The sequence below is a fragment of the Mastigoproctus giganteus genome, chromosome 5 (genome assembly GCF_048544385.1).
Source record: "Mastigoproctus giganteus isolate SK-2022 chromosome 5, ASM4854438v1, whole genome shotgun sequence".
NCBI classification, from domain to species: Eukaryota; Metazoa; Arthropoda; class Arachnida; order Uropygi; family Thelyphonidae; genus Mastigoproctus; species Mastigoproctus giganteus.
Window position 1 is genome coordinate 239,977,261 of NC_143579.1, and position 24,542 is coordinate 240,001,802.

Below are 24,542 nucleotides of genomic sequence, written 5' to 3' on the forward strand. Positions count from 1 at the left end.
GGATTTTTTTTTTTGGCTGGTGCAGCATAAGTCATAGGCTTTCTTGCACCATGCGGCCGTTACTAATACTAATCTCTGCTCCCACCTCTATCCAAACCAGAGGGTTCTGTTGTCACTTCAGCCAAGGATAAAGCTGACCTACTAGCATCCCATTTTTCTTCCAACTCCTATATTAATGATCTTGGTAAAACACCTCCCACCATTCCCAACACGCTCCATTCAATGCCTCCTGTGGTCTTCCGTCAAAAGGATTTTGTCGAATGTTGATGCTAAGAAAGCTCCAGGTCCCGATGGTATTTCTCCTCTTGTTCTGAAAACCTGTGCTCCTGAACTTACTCCTATTCTTTGCCGCCTTTTTTCACTTTCTTATTCCAAAGGTGTTTTTCCTTCTGCTTGGAAATTTTCTCATATCCAGCCAGTTCCTAAAAAGGGTGACAAATCCCTCCCATCCAATTATCGTCCCATTGTGATTACTTCTACTCTTTCTAAAGTAATGGAGAAATCAATTAACCGCCAACTCTTAAACTACTTAGAAACCTTCCGTCTGATCAACGATCGACAGTATGGATTCCGTCAGTGTCGATCCACTGGTGATATTCCGGCTTATGTTACCCATTTATGGACTAATTCAATGGAAAGGTTCGGTGAAACACAAGTAGTTGCTCTTGACATCTCAAAGGCGTTCGATCGTGTTTGGCATAAAGGTCTTATAAACAAGCTTCCATCTTATGGGGCCCCAAGTGCCAAGCGAATTCTAAAGTGATCCTTCCAAGTGATTTTGTTCTGTTTCATTTCTAGCCGCTTTCTTATTCTCAGTTCACTGTAAGTGGTTCTTCACTTAGCAGATTTTAAGTAGAACCCAGGAAGGAAAATCACCTTCCTTTTTTAGGATATTCATCCATTTTCTCACTAACAAACTAATCCGCCAGCCGCTTGGTCACTAGGTGGCACTGCCCCTGCCTCCCTGTGGTGGGGCCGGAAATCTGAACGGAAAAATAATCCTTTCAGGGCTAAAAGGAGCAACAATGGACTTGAGAAATCTGGCTTCTCCTGGAATTATGGATCAAACTGATTATAATCGATAGCAAGGTGATCCTAATCCATCTACTGCCAAAAGACAAAAGAAAGATACCCAAACCATCTCGCCACTCTTTCTAATTGTTCATTCCCTATCAGACTAACCAGTTAGTAAACTTTCTCCCTTTGTTATACAAAGGTGTCTAGAACATATAGCTGGTCCATCGAAAATGGTTTGCCACTTGAAATCAGGCGACCTTCTGATAGAAACAACAAATCATCGACATTCTGAGCTTCTTCTTGAAACCAAAACTTTTGGAGGGATTCCCATCAAAGTCACTCCACATGCCACTTTAAATTCATCTAAAGGGGTTATCGTGGAATGGGACCTCCTAAACAGCTCTGAAGAAGAAATCGTACAAGAGCTACAAAACCAGAATGTCATACATGCCAAAAGAATCCTTATTAAAAAGGATTGAAACCTCATTCTAACCCGCACCATCATACTTACTTTCAGTACTCCAACTCTACCATCATCAGTCAAAGCCGGGTACCTGAATTGCCAGGTAAAGCCATACATCCCCAATCCAATAAGATGCTTCAAGTGTCAAAAATATGGCCATTCCCAAACAGTATGCAGAGGACAAGCTATTTGTGCCACTTGTGGCTCAAAAGAACATACCTGTAAAGATTGCAATACGCAATCTCCTCGCTGCCCAAACTGCAAAGGAGACCACTCTGCCTATTCCAGAGACTGTAATATATGGAAAAGAGAAAAGCAAGTTCAAAAATATAAAACTGAACATAAGATAACATATCAAGAAGCCAAAAAGCAGATACCACTATTTCCAGCAGTGAGATCATATGCAGCAGCAACAGCAGCAACTACAGTGCAGAAAACAAAGGTAATTGCAATACAGACTGACATCACAGTCCCGCCTAACATCTCAATAGCAGATTAGGCACGTAATCTTCTTTTACAAACAAAACAAAAAGTTGACCAGGCAATTAATACACCCATTGTAATCTCACCAGATGCTGAAGATGCAACACCAACAAGCAGTACAAATTCCACCAAACCTGTTGAAAAAACACAAAAAAATACTGACACTATGGAAATTGATGAAAAGGAGAAAGAAGATGAACCAGTTCTGGAACTTTACCCAAATGATGACATGGGCAGTGGTGGCTGACCAAGCTTCCCCAGAAAAGAAAAGAAAAAATCAAAACAGATCGATTAAAACAAGCAGCTCATCGTAAGTCATCTGAATCAAGTACTAAACCCAAATAATGCGTACACTTCTACAATGGAATTGTCGTGGCATTCGAAGTAATCCAAGCGATATCAAAGATCTAATTTCCGTATATGCTCCTGCAAGTATCTGTTTGCAAGAAACAAACCTAACTCTGCACATAAGTATTTCAATCAAGAACTATAATGTATATAGGCAAGATCGAAAAACCAATACAGATCATGGAGGAGTCGCCATTCTTGTTGACTCTGATGTTCCATCCAAGCATATTCAGCTAAAAACATCCCTTGAAGCAGTCGCGGTACGCATCGTGACTGGAATTACCTTGACTATGATTTCACTCTTCCTTCCACCTAATCATGCGTATACACTGCAAGAATTCGAGGATTTAATTGAACAATTACCATCTCCTTTTTGTTTGATGGGGGACCTTAATGGGCATCATATCATCTGGGGATCACTTCATACAGACAAAAGAGGACAGATGATTGAAAAACTTATAAATAATAGGAACCTAACACTCTTAAACACAGGTACTCACACCCATGCCCACTTAACAACAGGGACTACCTCTGCAATTGATCTCACCATCTGTTCCCCAGCTCTCTTTCCTCTCCTTGACTGGTCTGTTTCCGATGATCCCAATAGCAGTGATCATAACCCAGTTGTTTGTCACCTACTAGCAAATGATGTACATCAACCTATAAGAGGTATAAAATGGAAATTTTGCAAAGCAAACTGGGAAAAATACCAGTATGCTGCTTCTTTAGATGAGAAAATCATAAGACATACTGATATCAATAATGCTGTTACTCATATCACAAATCAAATAATTTCTGCAGCAAACATTGCAATACCAAAGACAGCTGACCAGTCTCATAAACATTACAAGCAGTGGTGGAATGAAGAATGCTTGGAAGCAAAGAAAGAAAAAAATAAGGCTTGGAATCAATTCAGAAAGTATCCCACCACCACTAATCTCATAAAATATAAGAAAGCCAGAGAAAAAGCACGCTATATACGCCAGAATTCTCAGAAAGAATCCTGGATATCTTTTGCAAGCAAAATTAATAGAAATACGGACAGCAGAATAATATGGAATAAAATTAGACAAATTTCAGGCAAATATACAACCGTCCCTAAACCGATCATAAGCTGAAAAGGTCATGACATAACTGAACCAGAAAAAATTGCAAATCTACTAGGAGAAACATTTGAGGAATTGTCAGCAACAACGTCATACAGACCAATCTTTCAAACATATAAAGCTCAAAACAAAAAATACAAAATTAATTTCCATGCAGCTCATGAGATTTCATACAATCAATCCTTCACTATAAATGAATTGCATAAAGCCCTAGCCAAATCTAAAGAAAGTGCAGCAGGTCCGGATGGAATCCACTATCAAATGATTAAACACCTCCCTAAAAATTCTTTATGCATGCTATTACTGCTATATAATAGGATATACCTTGAGGATACATATCCAGACTCTTGGCGATATTCGTTTGTACTGGCCTTTCCAAAACCTGGGAAGGATCATTCAAATCGATATAATTATCGTCCCATTGCGCTCACTAGCTGTCTAGGTAAAATTTTAGAAAAAATGGTGAATGATCGGTTAACATGGTTTCTTGACTTTCATAACCTCCTTAGTCCTAGTCAATATGGTTTTCGGAAAAATAGATCAACATTAGACATAATGACAAAAGCTAAATCAAATATTCGCAATGCCTTTCTCAGAAATGAACACCTTGTAATGATATGCCTTGATATTGAAAAGGCGTTCGATACTACGTGGAGATATGGTATCCTTTATGAATTGCACAAATTAGGTCTTCGAGGCCATCTACCGAAGTTTCTTCAGAATTTCATGACTAAAAGAACTTTTCAAGTCCGCTACCATCATATTCTGTCTCAAATATACAATCAAGAACAGGGGGTCCCCCAAGGCTCAGTCCTCAGTGCAACCCTTTTCACTATCAAAATAAACCCTGTAACAGAAGTTATTCCAGCAACAGTTGAAACCTACCTATATGCCGACGACCTCACAATATCATGTCACTCACAGAATATGCAGACAATCGAGAGGCAGCTCCAATGTGCTATTAACAAAATAGAGTCCTGGTCCATCTATAATGGATATCGAATCTCAGTACAAAAGACAGTGGCAATACACTTCTGCAGAAAACGAAAGATGCATCCTGATCCAGAACTAAGGATAAGCAATCAACAAATTCCACTCAAACAGAGTATCCAGCTACTAGGACTAATCATGGATCAAAAATTAAATTTCCTGGAACACATAAAATATCTACATACAATGTGCTTAAAGAAATTAAACATTCTATGAGCTGTATCAGCCACGACATGGGGAGCTGATCGTTATTCACTTTTGCATGTTTATCGTGCAATGATAAGATCTAAATTAGATTATGGTTCTGGCAGGGCCGGTAACCTGGGAGAAGAAATCCAGTCTCCCAGGGCTGAAAGCAGCAAAGATGGAAAACAGTTCATTTCCACCTTTAGAGCCATCGAGCTCAAGACTAGTCTTGAGGTCTGACTGGGCAGTTACCCCAATTTATACAAAATTTTCTACACTACAGAACTTTTCAGTTCAGATATAGGAACGCTATATCCAAATCATTTGAACAAGAGGAGCGTGTACCGCAGGGTTCCATCCTGAGTGCAACACTATTCACAATAAGAATTACAAATATAACACAAGACATACCAAAAACAGTTGAATCATACATGTTTGCCGATGACCTGATTATCTCTTGTCAGTCACAAACCATGATTTCCATTGAAAGGCAACTTCAAATGTCCATAGCCAGAATAGAATTGTGGGTGCAACAGAATGGCTATTCATTAGCAGAAAATAAATCGACTGCAATTCATTTCTGTAAAATACTCAAATTACATCCAGCTCCTGAAATATATTTAAAGAGCAATCGGATTCCTCTTACCAACAATTTTCATTTATTGGGTTTATATCTAGACAGTAAACTTAATTTTTCCAATCACATAGCCTACCTTAGAACGACCTGTCAAAAGAAATTAAACATCTTAAGAGCTGTGCCATCTAACTCCTGGGGTGTTGATAGACACTCCCTCACACATCTTTATAAAAGTTTTATCCGGTCCCGCTTAGATTACGGGTCACCTGTCTATGACTCTGCAAGAAACAATTCCTTGTTACGTCTAAATACTGTTCAACATAGTGCCCTAAGGATAGCCATAGGAGCCTTCAGAACATCTCCAGTCCACAGCCCGTGTATTGACACAAATGAACCGCCATTACACCTTAGACGAAAATCCTTACTATGTAGCTATGCTGCAAAAATAAAAAAGTATTCCATCTCATCCTTGCTGGGAATACCTGTTTGACCCTCAGTATGAAATGCTATATCGTAATAAACCTAATGAAAACCGCCCTGCGGGTATTAGATTGCAAGAACTGATGCTCAGTTGAAATATTAACTTCCAGCATATCCTTGAAGACGTAGCTCCTCCTGAACATCCCTGGTCTCATTACTCACATCTCTGTGATAATTTCTTTCTGAGATGGAGAAAAGGCTCCCTGTCAAACAACTTCCAGCAGCTGCATAAAGCCCATGCCTTAGAAAATGCAGAGAAATTTCATATATATATATACAGACTGCTCTAAAACAGATGAAGTTGTAAGTGCTGCAGAAATTTCTTCTGCTTTTTCAATAGCTGTGTCTCTTCCTACAGAATGCAGTACCTATACAGCAGAACTGTATGCAATAAAACTAGCTCTAGATAATATAACCAAACAGCAAATCAAAAAAGCTCTTATATACACCGACTCCTTAAGTGCCGCCATCACTGCCATTCAATCTACTACTTTTTCCCAACACCCCATTCTGAAACAGATACGGTCTCAATTATACCAATATCAAACATCCAAACAGTTGGTTACCTTCTGCTGGATCCCTGGGCATGTCGGCTTCCCAGGTAATGAAAGTGCAGATCGTGCTGCTAAACATCCTATCAGTAGATCACTCTATCATCTGAAAGTCCCACACACTGATTATAAATCCACTGTTAAAACAGCATGTAGGCTTCAATGGACTAATCTGTGGCAAACACAAGTGAATAATAAACTGTTTCAGATTAGAAAGGAACCTCAGTTGTGGACTTCTAGTTTCAGGAAAAGCAGACGTGAAGAAGTGATTTTGGCAAGATTCCGTATTGGAACACTCATATACAACTCATTTGTTCTTGCTTATGGGAGAAAACCCATCTCAATGTCCATTCTGTCAGACTCAGCTAACAATCAAACATATTCTAATAGAATGCCCTAATTATTCAAGTAACCGGAAATCCAGTTTTTATTCTGCATCCAATCTGCTGGAACCTTTAAATTTACTACACATACTTGGAAATAATGAATTTTGAAGCACTGTTTAGATATTTGAAGAGCATAAATGTATATAATGGCCTCTGACAACAATTATATTAATAACTTAGTCATAAATTAATAATGAAAAGGCACAATATGGCCCAGGAGGCCCTTGTGCCAAAAAACCTAAAACAACAACAAGATTATGGTTTTCCCATTTACTCCTCAGCTAGGAAAAGTGTGTTGAACTGGTTAGATCCAATTTGTCACAATGCATTACTGTTGTTTCATGAGCCTTCCGTACCTCACCTGTGTATAGTCTATACACAGAGATCCATGAACTCCCACTCAGTCTTTGTAGACAAGTTCTTCTTATGAACTATGCTGCGAAAGTTCAAAGCCTTCCTGGACATCCAACATGGCAATATCTGTATAAACCGAAATGGGAAAATTTATATACGAACAAACCTAATATATGCAAACCTGCAGGCATCCGACTAAAAGAAATACTCTCACAATTGAACTTAAGTATGGATAAAATCTACCAAGATACCCCCACAGCCCTTCCACCGTGGAAAATCAGTTCAGTTGACTGTGACATGGTCCTCATAAAATGGAAACAGAACAATATTCCAAGTCAACATATAAAACCGCTTCATTCCTCTTATGTAACACAATTCTCTGACTATTCTCATCTGTACACTGATGGATCCAAGACGGCCACACGTTGGTGCTGCTGTTGTATTGCCAAACAGCATAATCTCACAGTCTCTTCCAATAGAGTGCAGTATCTTTAGTGCTGAATTGTTTGCAATGTCTCGCCCTAGATCACATTGCCAAAACTTCCCTCGTAAAAAGTATCATTTTCAGACTCATTAAGTGCAATATATGCTTTATAGATAGAAGATCATCCATCTCATCCGTATGTAAGAAAAATTCTTTCCTCCTTATCACAGCTTAGGAAAAACAAACAAAGAGTCAGATTCACTTGGATTCCTGGACATTCTGGAATACTCTGCAATGAACGTGCGGATGATGCTGCAAAACATCCGTCTAACAAAAATTCTCACTTGCATAAAATACCGCTCAATGACTTTAAAAACATCAATCGAAAAGCCTCTGAAAATATATGGATGCTGACCTGGAAATTTCAAACAAACAATAAATTATACAAAACAACCAACAGCAGAAATCCTGGAAATCAAGTTTTCGGTCAAACAGACACGAAGAGGTTATCCTCGCCCGGCTTTGCAGCGGACACACATATTTAACACACTCTTACCTCCTAATGAAAGACGATCCTCCACAATGCCCTCAGTGTCTGACCACACTAACAGTGAAGCACATCATAGAATGTCCACGATACCAAATTGCCCACCAATCAGCTTTCAAATCGCATTCAAATGAGCCATTAAGCCTTGAACTCATTATGGGAGAAAAATCAAACGTCAGTGAACTCCTTTCATACCTCAGTTTAATAAACTTAACTAATCATATCTAATATGTTAAATCAGTAACAATATAACAGGAAATAACAAAACTTGAACAGGCGCAATATAGCTGAAGTTGCTCTTGCGCCATTAAACCCCAAACAACAACAACAACAACAACCATATTATGGTTTGCCAACTGTTTTTAGTAATTGGTTATCCAGTTTTCTCTCTGATCGCTCATTGAGGGTGATGGTAGATGGCTCTCTGTCTTCTAACTTCTCCACTAATGCCGGTGTCCCCCAAGATTCAGTTCTTTCTCCCACTCTTTTCCTCTTGTATATTAATGACCTTCTTCCATTCACTGGAAATCCTATCCATAGTTTTGCTGATGATAGCACATTGCATTCCACTTTCCATTTTGAGAAACCTTGTCCTGCTCAATCAGCTTCAGCTTCTCGAAAATCTGCTACCAATTCCTTAAATGCCGATCTCCAGTGGGGCAATGACAACTTAGTTGATTTCAACCCTTCTAAAACTCAGTCTTTTTTTATATCTCGCAAAAAGGATTCTTCTGCTCCTATGCTTATCTTTAGTGACACTCCGATTTCTAGGCAAAATGATATATGTCTTTTGGGGATTACCCTGACTTCTAATCTCTCTTGGCATGAGCAGATTACAAATATTGCTTCCTCTGAATCTAAAAAACTTGGTTTTCTCTTTTGCTCTTGGCATTACTTTTCTTCCAAACAGCTGCTCACTCTGTATAAATCGCAAATCCGCCCTGCCATGGAATATTGTTCCCACATCTGGGATGGTGCCCCCAAAACCTCTCTCAGGCTTCTTGATTCCATTCAGAAGAGGGCAGTTAGGTTAATTAATGATTCATCTCTAACAGAGTCTCTCCACTCGCTGTCTCATAGATGTATTGTTTCTGCTGCATGCCTCTTCTACAGATACTTCAACGGGCACTGTTCTTCTGAATTGGCTTCTATAATTCCCGCTCTGTCTTTCAAAACAGTCTGAACCCGTGCTGCCACCAGCCAACATCCATTTACTGTCCAACTTCAAACTCACAGAACCAATTTTTCATCTTCCTCGTTTATTCATCCAACTGCCGTTTTCTGGAACAACCTTCCTTCATATGTATTTCCTGAAAATTACAGTCTACAGAAGTTCAAGTCGAATGTCAACAAATATCTTCTTTCGTGTTCTCAATCTCCAACCCAAGCACGATACAGTACTATAGGTTCTAATACCTCTCGTGTTTGGGGTTTACATGAAAAAAAACAAAACAAAAAAAACCTCCTTTGTGACGATTACAGACTAGTTTATATCATCGTAGACTTCTTTATCACCTGATAATTTATATGCACCCCACATGTTTTTCTTCTCTGCCACAAGTCTCATCAGTTCATTTGACATCCATTTAGGTCTAAACCTTGAAAAGTATTAGCATTAATAATGGTAAATGATGCAAGAAAGCAAACTTATGCAGCATCCACCAAAAAAAAAACAAAAAAACGACACTTCCCATTTCACCTATTCATTCCCTCCAATTGTTTATCTAGCTCTTCTTTGAATTTATGCTGCCAACTTCCACAAACAACAGATAGAAGTTTGTTCCAGCAATCAGCCACCGCAGGCTAAAGGCAAACTTCCACACATCTACTGCAACTATCCTTCATCAATTTGAATTTGTGCCCCATCAGCATTGAGCTTGCTCAATCCATTCAAAGCTTTAAACACCTCGATCAGATCATCTTGCATGTGTATAGTCTTAAGCGCACCCTGTTGTAATAGTAATAATAATAACCATGTAGTACAAGGAAGCTACAGGCTTTTGCCACATTGGCTGAAAAAAAAAAGAGTAGATAAGAAATACAAGTTATTTGCTTCCCTTCTCATACAGGTAATTATCCAGTTGGCCTTTGAATTTATTCAAACTGTCAGCCTCGGCTAACTGTGAAGGCAACCCTTTCCAGCAATCAATGACTCACTGGCTAAAAGAAAACTTCCTACAATCTAGTCTAAACCTCTTCCCCGTAATTTGAATTTATGCCCCTGAGTCCTTAAATTCTCTACAACAGTGAAATTTTTGTCTTCATTCATTTACTAATCCCTCTCAGAGCTATATAAACATTTTTCAGGTCACCTCTGAGGTGCCTGGTTGCTAAGCTCTGTATCCTATATATACAAAGTCTTTCCATACCTGGTTGCCTTTTGCCGATCTCACCAAGTGAATTGCCCATCTTTGGACTCTTTCAAGAAGCTTTGAGGTTGTCACAGACATCCTCTCAGATATGCCAAACAAGCTGTCTTGCTACCTGGGAGTCTAAAACACTGATGGAACTGATATTCAGGTGACATTCAAGTCAAGTAAACCCAATTTGAGTGAAGTCCGGATGGTCTGTGACAGCCAAATCATCTGCTTGCACCTTCACAATGGTGGGACTGTTAGTAATCCTGGGTATAACCTCCATCCTCCGTGCAGAAGCACACAGTGGGTGACCACCCAGGTATGAACCAACGTAAGCAGGGGTCGAGGTGTGGTGCCCACACCACATGGAGGAATGCTACCCCTCTGAGTTACCAGGCAATACTAGCTAGGTGGTAGATGACTCTCATCAACCAGTGCAATACCACCACTTTGCTTATTGGAGGCTTGAAGTGGTGGAACCCATGTTTAGTCTCCAGAGCTAAGTTCCAGTCAACCCATCCCTATCTCTTCCATCATGCAGTATGACTGATAACTTTTGAGGTTATGATGAACCTCGTTGCGGGATCCAATCTTCCTTACATTTCGAGGGTACAGCTCTAAAACAGTGTTCGCAGGCCGGCCGCTAGTTAGTACACCGGACCGAACCTATTGGTAACTCTTTAGGAGGCTTCCGGATCAGCTAGTGTATAATCTTGCTACCTCTACTCTGCCAGATAGTGACTGGAGGGAGTCTGAGTAGTGTGTATGCGGGGGGCATTGTCGAGGCCATGTTATGTCAAGGATCTGGGTACATTCTTGCCATGTGTACGCCCTATCCACAAATTTCAATACTTCATACAGCATGTCCCTCCCCACTTTTTCTTACTGTTGAATACACTATGAATTGTAATAGAGTAAGCTTATGTGCAAAAAGATCTAAAACTTCCAAACACTTCCTAGTTCATTTCACAAATATACGTGGTCTCAGTTCTAATCTCAACGATGTCCATTTCCACTTGCAGTCTGCCAAACCCCACGTACTTTTTCTGACAGAATCTCAGTTATTGGTTGTTCAACTACAGCTCATCTCAGTTTCCCAAATTATTCGCTGTATGATTCCTTTCGCCTCAAAGGTGGTACTTGTGCATATTTCCGTTCCGATATTCCCCGTCAGAGATTTGTAATTTGGAATCTCCTCTTTTCGATCTTCTCTGGCTTAAAATCTCTCTACCTCATTGTGTCAAATTCTTCTGTTGTCTCTACCGTTCTCCCAACTCCACTAATCACTTGGAGCTCTTTGACGTCCTCTCTTTGCAACTTGACTTACTTTCTCCAGTCCAACTTTCCCAACAGCGAGATAATTGTTTTTGGTGATTTAAATGTTCACAACTCCAGCTGGCTTCCATTTTCTAGTCACACCGACCCAACTGGTTGAGATGCTGTGGCTTTTGCAATTTCTAATGACCTTGCACAGATTGTTCATTTACCTACAAGAATATCAGACAATCCTAACCATACAGCCAACATGCTTGATCTCTTTCTCACAAACAACCCTTCTAAGTACACGGTCGAAGTGAGTGGTTCTTTAGGTACCTCAGATCACAACTTGGTGATTGTCTCTTCTCCAACGGAGCTTTTATCTCATGGCTGTTCCCAACCTCGTATTGTTCGGCATTACAAGGATGCAAAATGGGATAACTTGTGAGATTTCTTTTCTTCTTTTCCTTGGTCAGATTACTGTTTCAAAACTTCTGATATCAATGTTTGCTCAGATCGTGTCTGTGGAATTATTTTTGTAGGAATGGAATCCTCTATTCCAGAGTCCACTTTAAAATCTTGTTCTTTTTCTAAACCTTCGTTTTCCAACAAATGTGCTAAGGCTGTTCAAGAGAAGAATATTTCATATCGTAATTGGCTTGTTTCCAATTCTTCAGTTTCATTTTCTGCTTACACCAAAGCTCGCAACAATTGTAAAGCAGTCATTAATCCATCCAAACTAGATTTTAAACAGGCTAAGAGTAGAAAACTTTCTTCTTGCCCTAATGGTAGCCGAGCATTCTGTTCTCTTGCCAAAGCTATTGCCCCGCAACTTTTGTCCCCCTCTGCTCCTACCTCTGTCAAAACCAGATAGTTCTGTTGTCACTTCAGCCAAGGATAAAGCAAACCTGTTAGCATCCCATTTTTCTTCCAACTCCTGTATTAATGATCTTGGTAAAACACCTCCCACCATTCCCAACATGCTCTATTCGATGCCTCCTGTGGTCTTCCATCAAAAGGATGTCAGAAGGATTTTGACGAATCTTGATGGTAAGAAAGCTCCAGGTACTGGTGGTATTTCTCCACTTGTTCTCAAAACCTGTGCTCCTGAACTTACTCCTGTTCTTTGCTGCCTTTTTTCACTTTTTTTATTCCAAAGGTGTTTTTTCTTCTGCTTGGAAATCTGCTCATATCCAGCCAGTTCCTAAAAAGGGCAGCAAATCCCTCCCATCTAATTATTGTCCCATTGCAATTACTTCTACTCTTTCTGAAGTAATGGAGAAATCAATTAACTGCCTACTCTTAAACTACCTAGAAACCTTCCGTCTGATCAAAGATCGCCTGTATGGATTCCGTCAGTGTTGATCCACTGGTGATATTCTGGCTTATGTTACATATTTATGGACAAATTCAATGGAAAAGTTTGGTGAACCACAAGCAGTTGTTCTTGATATATGCAGTTGTTTTTGCACCAATAAAATCAAATCAAATCAAGCTCTTGATATCTGAAAGGTTTTCGGTTGCGTTTGGCATAAAGGTCTTCTAAACAAGCTGCCATCTTATGGTTTGCCAACTGTTTTTTGTAATTGGTTATCCAGTTTTCTCTCTGATCCATCACTAATGGTTATGGTAGATGGCTCTCTGTCTTCTAACTTCTCCACTAATGCTTGTTTCACCCAAGGTTCAGTTCTTTCCCCCACTCTTTTCCTCTTGTATATTAATGACCTTCTTCCATTGACTGGAAATCCTATCCATAGTTTTGCCGATGATAGCACATTGCATTCCACTTTCCATTTTGAAAAACCTTGCCTGCGTTTGAGATCAGCTTCAACTTCTCGAATATCCTCTACCAATTCCTTAAATGCCGAACTCCAGATAATTCTCATGTGGGGGCAAAGACAACTTAGTTGATTTCAATCCTTCTAAAACTCAGTCTTGTCTTATATCTATTTGAAAAAGGATTCTTCTGCTCATATGCTTATCTTTGGTGACACTCCGATTTCTAGGCAAAATGATATATTTCTTTTGGGGATTACCCTGACTTCTAATCTCTCATGGCACAAGCAGATTACAAATATTGCTTCCTCTGCATCTAAAAAAACTTGGTTTTCTCTTTTGCTCTCGGCATTACTTTTCTTCCAAACAGCTGTTCACTCTGTACAAATCGCAAATCCGCCCTACCATGGAATATTGTTCCCACATCTGGGGTGGTGACTCCAAACCTCTCTCAGGCTTCTAGATTCCATTCAGAAGAGGGCAGTTAGGTTAATTAATGACTCCTCTCTAACAGAGTCTCTCCACTCTCTGTTTCATAGATGTCCTGTTTCTGCTGCATGCCTTTTGTACGGATACTTCCATGGGCACTGTTCTTCTGAATTGGCTTCTATAATTCCTGCTCTCTCTTTCAAAACAGTCCGAACACGTGCCGCCACCAGCCAACATCCATTTTCGGTCCAACTTCAAGCTCACAGAACCAACTTTTCATCTTCCTCGTTTATTCATTCAACTGCTGATTTCTGGAACAACCTTCCCTCATACGTATTTCCTGAAAATTACAGTCTACAGAAGTTCAAGTCTAACGTTAACAAATATCTTCTTTTATCTTCTCAACCTCCAACCCAAGTTCGGTACTAAGTACTATAGTTTCTAATACCTCTCGTGTTTGTGTTTTCATAAAAAAGAAAAAAAAAAGCTCTGTCTTTTTTTTTTTTTCTGATGAAGTGTCTATACTTGAATGCTGTATTTGAAATGTATTACTATTGCCTTATACAGTATGATTGTGACCTCCATATCTCTACAGGATAATGTTTGATAAATCATTGGTAGCACACCATGGGCTTTCCTGGCTGCCTCTTTACACTGCTCAGAAAACATCATATCTGCACAAATTATAAATCTCAGATCCCTTTCTTCCTCTGCTGTTTTATAGTTCAACCCACCAAGTGCATAATTTATTTTGAGGTTGCTATGCCCCAATGCCACTTTTCTGACCATTCTTGCAGCCTGTTCAAGCTATTTTGAAGGGGCATTGCTTGGTACTGATCATTAACTACTCTAGTAATCTTTACGTCATCTTCAAATTTTGACATCAAGCCTTCTATCAGTTCATCAAGGTTGTTTATGAAAATCAGAAACAAAGTGTTCCAAGAACCGATCCTTGTAGGTAGACCCCACTTCTGACTTTACACCAATCTGAAGAATGTCCATTAATTACAACCCCTATGGCTTCTGCCTTGCAGCCACCCCGCGATCTGTCTTAGAATTTTTTAAGTTATCCCAACATGTTTAGCTCAGAATAGATGTGTGGAAATTTGCCTTTAGCCTGCGGGTAGTTGATTGGTGGAACAGGCCTCCATCTTTTGTTGTGGAAGCTAATAGCCTAAATAAATTTAAGGCTGAGCTGGTTGATTGGTTGGTTGGTTATTAGAAGTTTAATGGCGCATCAGCATCTAAGGCTATCATGCACCAAGGCTGAGCTGGACAGGCATTTGGAATGAATGGAGGGGTGAAATGGGAGGGTTTTATTTTTTATTTTTTGGCTGATGCTGTCTTTTTTGCTTTCTTGCATCATATGCCTCTACTAATGCTAATATAATAATCTCTCATGAGAGACTGTCAAATGCCTTGCTAAAATCCAAATAAACTATGCTGAAATTGTTCCCTACATCCAGGTCATGAGTAACTGTGTCAATATAGCTTACTAAGTTACTTAAACATGATTTTCCCTTAGCAAAACCATGTTGTGAATGGTTTGAATGTGTGAATTCAGAATTCCATATCTATCTAAATGTCCCTGCATAGCACTCTTAATCATTGCCTCTAAGATTTTCTTTACCGCTGAAGTCTGACTAACCGGTCTGTAGTTACCAACTTCTCTCTTAGAAATGCCTTTATGTATTGGTGATATGTTGGCACTTCCCCAATTCAGCGGGATCTCTCCCGAGTCCAAAGATAGATGTCCTCATAATTAAATTCAATGGTTCAATACACTGCAGGGTATATGCCATCAGTATACTGTAGGGAATATGCCTCCCTCAAAACTGCAGGGTATATGTCATCAACTCCAGGAGGCTTACTTGCCTTTATGCTCGAAAGTGTTTCCAATAAGCATTCATCTGTAATTTTGAAATCACTAATTTCATATGACTCAGTCTCACTTGCACAGTCTCTTCTCAGCATGAAGGATCTTTCTTCAGTAAAGGCAGATGCAAGGTACCCATTCAGTTTATCTGCAACATCAGCTGGGTTGTTTCTAAGATTTTCCCACACCTAGTGCACAAGGGTCCAATCTGATTTGCTTTTTTCTTCTTTGAAAATTCCTTGTCCCCATTCTTTTCTCTCTTAGCTAGTGCCATGTTTCCATGATGCACTTCAATCATGTGTAGATTTTATGTTTCTCAGGTTCCATACTGGCATAAAATTTGGGGGGGAGAGAGGGGGGTTAGCATTGAGAACTGAAAACTGTGTTTTGTTTAAATCATTCTATTGCAAGTGTTTCAAAGGTGGTCAGTTTATAGCTCAAAGGTAATTTTACTAGTGTCATTGCTGAATCAATTTCTGGTTAGTGATTAGTGAAGTGGATGTGTTGGTTGAATTCCATTGTATGATATTGTGTGTATAGACTGGCTTGGTGATAATAAGCACTGATATTGGATATGTTTGAGGCATTGTATTTAATTTTAGTGCCGCCGACAACAAATATTATGTATATTTACCAGATATCCAAAGGCTATCCTGGAAGAAGGAGACGAGGAAGACCTAGGAGGACTTGCAGTACGGGAGTGCATGACAGCCAGAGGTTTAACTGACCAAACCCAAAGGTCGCGGGTTCGAATCCTGCCTCGGACTTGGATCAGTGTAAAATGCAAAAACTTTGGGAGGTGCATTATGGCCACAGAAGCTGATACGCCAACAACTAACAAAAAAGAAAAAAAACTGACCAAGACACCTTGAACTACACTTTATGGCGGGAAAAAATTCCTACCAAAAAAATAACTTTTAGGCTGAGGAAACCCATTGTAAATGGAAACACTCCTCGTGAAGAAGAAGAAGAATATATATATATATATATATATATATATATTTATGTAAATGTTGTGTATTATAGTTAAAAGTCATTGTCTGGCTGTTTAGCTAATGGTAGGTGAAATTAGGATAGAAATAGACCCTCCTGCCCTTGTAGTACACTAATAGCTGAGAGAGAGAGAGAGAGAGAGAGAGAGAGAGAGAGAGCGAGTAGTTTCATACAAATTACTTATACAAAAACCTCACAAATAACATATACATGCATAATATATATTATATCTAATATATTGTGTGCATATATATATATAATTATATTAGTGATAAAAAAGAAAGGAAAGTTAAAACGACAGTAACTGTAACTAATATTTATAGGTCAATGCAGTTGCAAGCAATCATGCAATGCACCCATAATGTCTATAAAATATTAAGGATAATAGAAAATAATAGAAAAAGTAAATCAATCAAATAATAATACTATCAGGGACTTAAGAAAACGCAAAAAAAAAAAAAAAAAAAAAATTATCGCTTTTTACCGACAATCTAGATGACTTCAACTGGGGCCAACCACCCAGACTGAAGGCAAAAAAACGACAAGAGGTTCTCTGTTTCTGTAATGATCAATATATGCTAAGTAATTTAAATCTAAACCAAATATAAACCAATATAGGCCAAATATAAATCAAATGTAAATAAAAAGTTAAGAAATTTTAGAATTATTAGAATCAAATGTAAGAAATATAAGTAAAATATAAATGTAAGCATATATTAATCATCGTTGACCCGACAGAGAACGTAATTTAATGATTAAAATAAGATTAAATATATAATACATACGACATATTTACCGTATCTAGGACATAATGTAATAGTCGTAAAAATTTAATAATTTCGACATTGTTTATTTAGATTTCAGCAAAGCTTTTGACTCAGTCCCACATGAGCGGTTGCTTTATAAGCTGGAACAGGTTGGAATCACTGAGAAAATCCTTAGATGGATAGAAGGATGGCTTCAGGGCAGGAGGCAGAGGGTTGTGATAAATGGCTATTCCTCAGATTGGGTTGATGTAAGAAGTGGGGTTCCCCAAGGATCAGTATTAGGACCACTGTTGTTTTTAATTTTCATAAACGACATTGATGAAGGGATAGAGGGCGTGATGTCTAAATTTGCAGATGATGTTAAAATTGGTAGAGTAGTTAATGATCACTGTCAAGCTGAGCTTCTTCAGAGAGACCTAGATAGACTTCAAGAATGGTCAGAAAAATGGCAGCTGTGCTTTAATCCAACAAAGTGTAAGGTATTACACCTGGGAAACAGTAATCCTAAAATAACTTATTCACTTGGTGGAGTCCAACTAAACCCAGTACTGGAGGAAAGGGACTTGGGTGTTATGATACGGTCAGACATGAAATTCTCTGAGCATTGTAAACAGGTTGCAAGGAAGGCCCATGGTGTCCTATCGATGATCTATCGAACTTTTGCAAGTAGAGATAGGGACGTGATAATCCCATTATATAAGGCTTATGTTAGACCACACTTGGAATACTGTGTTCAAGTATGGAGACCGCACCTAAAGAAAGACATCGAGCTTCTTGAAAGGGTGCAAAGAAGGGTAACTCGCCTGGTGAGATCGGCAAAAGGGCGTCCTTATGAAGAAAGACTTCGAATATGTGGGTTGCAGAGTTTGGAAACTAGACACCTTAGAGGAGATTTGATTGAGGTGTTTAAGGCTCTGAGAGGCATCAGTAAAATGAATGAGGACAAAATTTTCAAGATTATAAATGATGCTAGAACTAGGGGACATAAATTCAAGTTACGGGGGGAAATGTTTAGATTGGACTGCAGGAAGTTTTATTTTAGCCAGCGAGTTATAAATTACTGGAATAAGTTGCTTTCATGGGTGGTAGAGGCCGACAGTTTGGGGAAATTCAAAGGGCATCTGGATATTACTTTCAGGTAAGGGAAGTGCATAGGATGATAGGTTTAATTTCCTTTTTATTTCATTTTATTATTTTTTTTATTTATTAATTATTATTATTTAGTTATTTATTTTATTTATTTTTTGTTTTTATCATTGTTTTGTTCGGATTTTTTTTTTTTTTTTTTTTGGCTGGTGCAGCGTAAGCCATAGGCTTTCTTGCACCATACGGCCGTTACTAATACTAATACTAAAATAATATGTGGTGCCCCCTATGTGATGGATATGGTAAAAATAAATATAAATAAATAATTAAATTTAAGAGAAACATGCAGATAGTAACATGCAAAGAGAAACATGCAGATAGTAAGAAGAAAAACTAAAGGAGTAGGAATAATAGAACCTGAACTCCACAAAGGCGAAAAATAGTGGTATATATAAGAAATAGTTTCTCCTACGTCCTCGGATTGCCCTAATAATTTTGGAGAAATAAAAATAAAGAATGTAGGACAGTTTAAAGACATTACAAGATATAAGTTGTGGCTCGGGTATTCTCGGGATCGCAAACCCGTTGCTATAGTAGGACCCTGAGCTGAATTTGCATGTTACCTCAGCGTGTACTTAAGTAAATTTAAATGAATTTAACTATATGTATATATATATATATATATATATATATATATATAATAAAAAATTGATACACTGTAATTTGCAAGCCGGTGGGTACAAGTTTTCTACACCGTAAGACACCAAGAATGCAAAGTGTATATATACATGGCACTAAATATGACAATTATATTGAAAATTATATTGAAACAATAGGTTCAGAAAACAAATTTTTGAAATTAATTATGCTTATCGCTTTCCTGAAGTGATATTTCAGGTAAGCGATAGGGAAATTATTATTAATCAACTTGCCCCGTACAACGCTGTTATGCCCGCTGAACAGTTTTTATTACTATTGCAAATATAAGCAATCCTCAGACATTGCAATAAAATTATATTAGCCTGCACTGATTTTGATATATTAGATCTCCAGTTTGTAAGGCTGACTACATTAAAATTAAATGCGTCTCTTTTATTATATACGTTTACGTCTATATTATTATTATGGAATATTTCTATATGAAGATCCAGGTAATTTGCTATAGTATCGGAACTATTAGTTTTTTCTAATACAAGTTCTACTGGATATAATTTACAAAAACGACCTCTTGTCGTTTTTTGCCTTCAGTCTGGGTGGTTGGCCCCAGTTGAAGTCATCTAGATTGTCGGTAAAAAGCGATATATATATTTTTTTTTTCCGTTTTTCTTAAGTCCCTGATAGTATTATTATTTGATTGATTTACTTTTTCTATTATTTTCTATTATCCTTAATATTTTATATATATATATATATATATATAAAATAAAATATAATAAAGTAAGATCAGTGCTGGAAAATACATTTTTGAGTTGTCTAGCTAGTCGGTTATGGTACGGATAGATTATTTTTGCATTTGTGAAACTGTTTTGTTGTTGAGTGATTTCCTAATCTGTTTCTTACTTGGTATGTGGTATTTTAAATGAGACTGTGGATATTTTATTTTTAAGAAAGCCTTAGTTAAATATCTTAAATCTGTTTGTAAGTCGTTCTCGTAATGACTTACAAACAGAATAGATACAACTATTTAATTGGTTATTATCTTTAGAAATCTTTAGATTCAAGAAATTTATACTATTGTTTTGTTTAGTGTTAGAGAATTAGTATATCATTCATGTAATGTATAAAAAGTTTTACTGTAGGAGGTTAATGTCTTCTGTAGTCTTCTTTGGAAGCTAAATAAATTTCTGAAAGTTATAATAATGGGCTTATTATCTGAGATATCCAGACCCCTTGGGAGCCAGTATATCTGTTTATAAATGTTCGAGTTGAACCCGAAATGCCTATCTTGAATGAGCAAAGATATGTGTGTGATGATATTATCAACGAAAAGTGTGGTACATTATTTTAAATTAATGTTGTGTAAACCATTCTCTTAATTTGGTTAAAGAATGGTTTTTTGTTATGTAATGGATAAAACAATTTCATGTATCTTTTTATTTTGTGCCCCTGTAGCCGAGTGTTCGAATGTGAGGTACAGAAGTATTTGAGTGACTGTGGTTCAAGCCTATGTGTTTACTGAATATGATGATGTTCTTGTACTCTTACCTTGTGAATTTCTCTGATTCTGATGTGGTTGTCCCAGAGTATAAACAGAAAATTTATTTTATTTTATTTAAATCAGTGTTGTAATTTCCTAGTTTGTTTGCTAACTTCTTAGTACTAGCATGCATTGCTTTTTTTGCTTTTCTGACTACTTACGACTTGCATGCAATTATAGTTTTACAAATGAGGTACCATGGACCCAAATGTAGTTTATCTGCAAATATAAATTTTTTGAATTTGAGCAATTTTCTTATTGCACTGTGTTACTGGATTTCTTCTTGGCAAAAATCTATTAATATATTTGCTTAAATGCCACCTGCCAGTTTAGTGGATGTAGCCATTACATCCAAACTGGAGAGAATGAATTTTTTAGCGCATTCATATGATCCTTTAAACTTAAGTCCGTTATTCAGGGATATTCTAAAATGGAAACATTCAAAATTTACCATTGTTCCAATCTTTTCATATATATTGCACATAGTCTTTGCCACTCATTATTAATTTAAATTACTTTATTTTAGTTCACTTATAAGTTTAACCTTGTTTGAACAACTTTATAATTTGTATAAAAATTAAATTTTTTTTTTTTTAGGTTCAAGTTGATGAAGCTGTTAGAAAGGCGCAAGACGAAAAGTTACAGAATATGGCTAGTGAGTGTAATATTGATGTCAACGATTTTGACAAAGTTCTGCAGCCCATTATTGACAGTTGTACAAAAGATGCAATTTCGGTAATTTTTATGTGGTCACTATGTTTGATTTTATAAAAATAACTTTTATTAGTAAAATATTGATAATTTTCATGTTGTCAAATTGTCATTTGAGTTTATAAAAATAATTTTGTGATTAGTAGAATCTTAAATTATTAAAATTTAAAATTTTTGTGAATATGTTATTAGCATTTCAAGTTTTTATAGTGTAGTATGCTACTCAGTACATATTATTATGTACATAGAGTGACCAGTTTATTAAGTACAGCAAACTAATAATGAGTATCACCTCTTATTTCTCAGAACAGCTTGAAGCTGGGGACATGGACTATATGAGGTGCCAAAAGCATTCCCAGGGATGCTGGCCCGCATAGACTCAATTATATCCCATAGTTATCTCAGATTGATGGTGGGGATTCCCACCACAAACAGCTTGTTCCACTTCATTCCCCAAATACTTAATTGGGTTGAGATCCAGTGACTGAGCAGGCCAAAGAAGTATAGTAAAGCTGTCCTCACACTCTCAGAACTTCCTGAACATACTTTGTTATAAGTACATTATTTTGCTAAAAGTAACCATTACCAAACGTTCAGCATGAAAAGATATAAATGTACCTGGTCAGCAGTGATGTTCTTATAGGCTGTGTCATTTAGATATTGATTTTATAATATGGATTCTAATGTTGTCTTTGAAAAACACTCACTCTGCACCATCACATTTCCACCACCAGCATTCACGCCACTACCATCACCATACTCTGGTCCTGCTATCAGCATAGAACAGCTGTTATCAGGATTTGTCAACCTTTATCAGTGTTCCCATGCCTACTGTGTCCACAGATGCTTATTTTTAGCTGACAAGTGTGAAACCCATGAGGTCATCTGCTGTACTGCATCCATGACAGAGTCTGGTGCATTGTGTTCTGATATACCCATTTGTATAACAAATGTGTTCTGAACATTGTTTCTGGGGGAAAAAATGGGCGAAACATTGTTTTGCCCATTTATATAATATGGAGTTTAATTGCAAAATATTTTAATAGTAGCTTAGTGTATTCTAGTTTGTTGCCTCCATGGGAAAGAGAAACTGAGAATTGATAGACTGTCAGAGGTGATTTATTATGTAACGTTAATATATTGAAAATAGTTAGACTCTGTTAGTGTTATGGTTGATCTTTCAAATAATCATTCAGTCAAATAATGCACTATTATTTGATTTATTGTGGCCTGTCTGTTAGATAACATCATTCTTTTCATTCTCTATCGGCCTTGAATATTAATAAGCTATCTTTGCCCCCAGGATTTTTTAGCCACCATTGGGCATAAACGCCCAGAAGTGTCCATGTTATGTGTACTGGCATGCCTAATGCTTTGTGTTGTTCTTTTGCTGAATTCCACATGTGTACGCATGCATGTACAGTCCCTTGGTATCTGCCTGCATCGTATAGCCTGGTTTGGACATGTGGCACCATCTCTGACAGAGCAGTTGATTCCTTAGATGATGGGGTTGCCTAATAAACTGGCCACTCAAGTGTGTATTTGCTGTTTTAAGTTCATTGAAAATTATGAACAATTTAATGCAGTAACTTTATGAGCATATAATTTATGAAGAATAGAAGAAAGTTCAATATTTATTTATTTATTATATCCTCTCATATAATGACTGGGAAAAAATAATGCATAACTCCACCCTGTGATAGGCCTTTCTTTGACTTTTTCTTTATGCATCTTTACCTAGCAAGTTCCTCCGACCTCATGTGGCTGACTTTGAATATAAACAGAGAATTGGAAACATTTGTTTTGTTTTTAGGAGTGGATGAGTGGGGAAGGATTTTCAGATTACTTCATTATTTCTCTTAGATTCTTTCTGTGGATATTCTTCATCATATAATCTGCCATATCTCTAAGTATCATGCTGCTTTCGGTCTTTGACTGGGGTAGGGGAAGGATTTGTCACTCTTTTCCATTTTACTTGCATTTTTAAAGAAAGATATATGGCATCTATATTTTAATGCCAGTTATCTTATAAACCTCTCAGATAATTGATATCTCAGCTTATGCTTTATAATCATAATATAGAAAGTGTACTATGCTATCCTCATAAATGTCATGTAATTCCTTCTAGATTAAACAAATGAACTCTATGTATTATAGAAAAAAGTTATCATGCTATTGCTTCAGCCTAATTTCTTAAAGACCTTTGGACTTTCCCCCCCCACATATTACTGAATAATACTGCAGAGTTTGGATAATATGAAATGGTTTAAATCTAAATATTGATTATTTCTTATTATTTTTGTTCCTTGGGCTTCCTATTCTATATAAAATTTTTCTTTAATTCAAACTTTAGCATCCATGTGATTTGATAATTTGAAGTCAGTGTTATTCATGTTAAGAATTTGCCACACCACATATAAATAATAGTACAGTTCTTAAATTTCCACTAAAGATGCAGAAGAGTTAAAACATTTGCTGTTTGTAATCAGACTTATATTCTGCTTTCATAATGTGAAACAAATTTCCAAAGTTTATTAGCATTAGCACAGGCATATGATGTTAGAAAGCAAGCTTATATAGCATCAGCCGAGGAAAAAAAAAAAAAAACCACCTTCCCATTTCACCCATCCACTCACTCCAAATGCTTGTTTAGTTCTGCCTTGAATTTATTTAAGTTGTTGACCTCCACTACGACAGATGGAAGTTTCTTCCAACTGTCAACCACTTGCTGGCTAAAGGAAAATTTCTGCACATCTATCCTACAATTGTCTTTCCTCAATTTGAATTTATGTCCCCTCAGGTGAGTAATCTGAGCAAGAGGAAGAATCCCATCAGCATTGAGCTTGCTCAAACCATTCAAGGCCTTATACACCTCAATCAGATCACCTTGCAGGTGCCTAGTCTCCAGATGCTGCAATTTGCAGAACTTAAGCTTTTCTTGGTAACAGCAACCCTTTGTTCCATTCACCAATCTTGTTGCCGTTCTCTGCACTCGTTCTAGCAGCTTTACATCCTTCCTAAATGAGGCCTCCAGCCCTGTATGCAGTACTCAAGGTGTGTCCTGACCATTGCTTTATACAAGGGGACAATCACCTCCTTATCACTGCTAGCAAAATTCCCATATCCTGTTGCAGTAGTTTGTCATTAACAACTCTGCCAACCTTCGTATGGTCTACACACT

General features: G+C 37.5%; 1 protein-coding gene across 1 annotated transcript in view; it reads left to right on the top strand.

Moving 5' to 3' along the window:
• scaf6 (SR-related CTD associated factor 6) overlaps positions 1 to 24,542 on the top strand; it is a 320,666-nt gene that overhangs the window by 18,816 nt on the left and 277,308 nt on the right. The window contains exon 4 of the mRNA XM_090374863.1: positions 21,248 to 21,385. Within this exon, the coding sequence (XP_090230989.1) occupies positions 21,248 to 21,385 (138 nt within the window). The remainder of the gene's footprint in view (positions 1 to 21,247; positions 21,386 to 24,542) is intronic.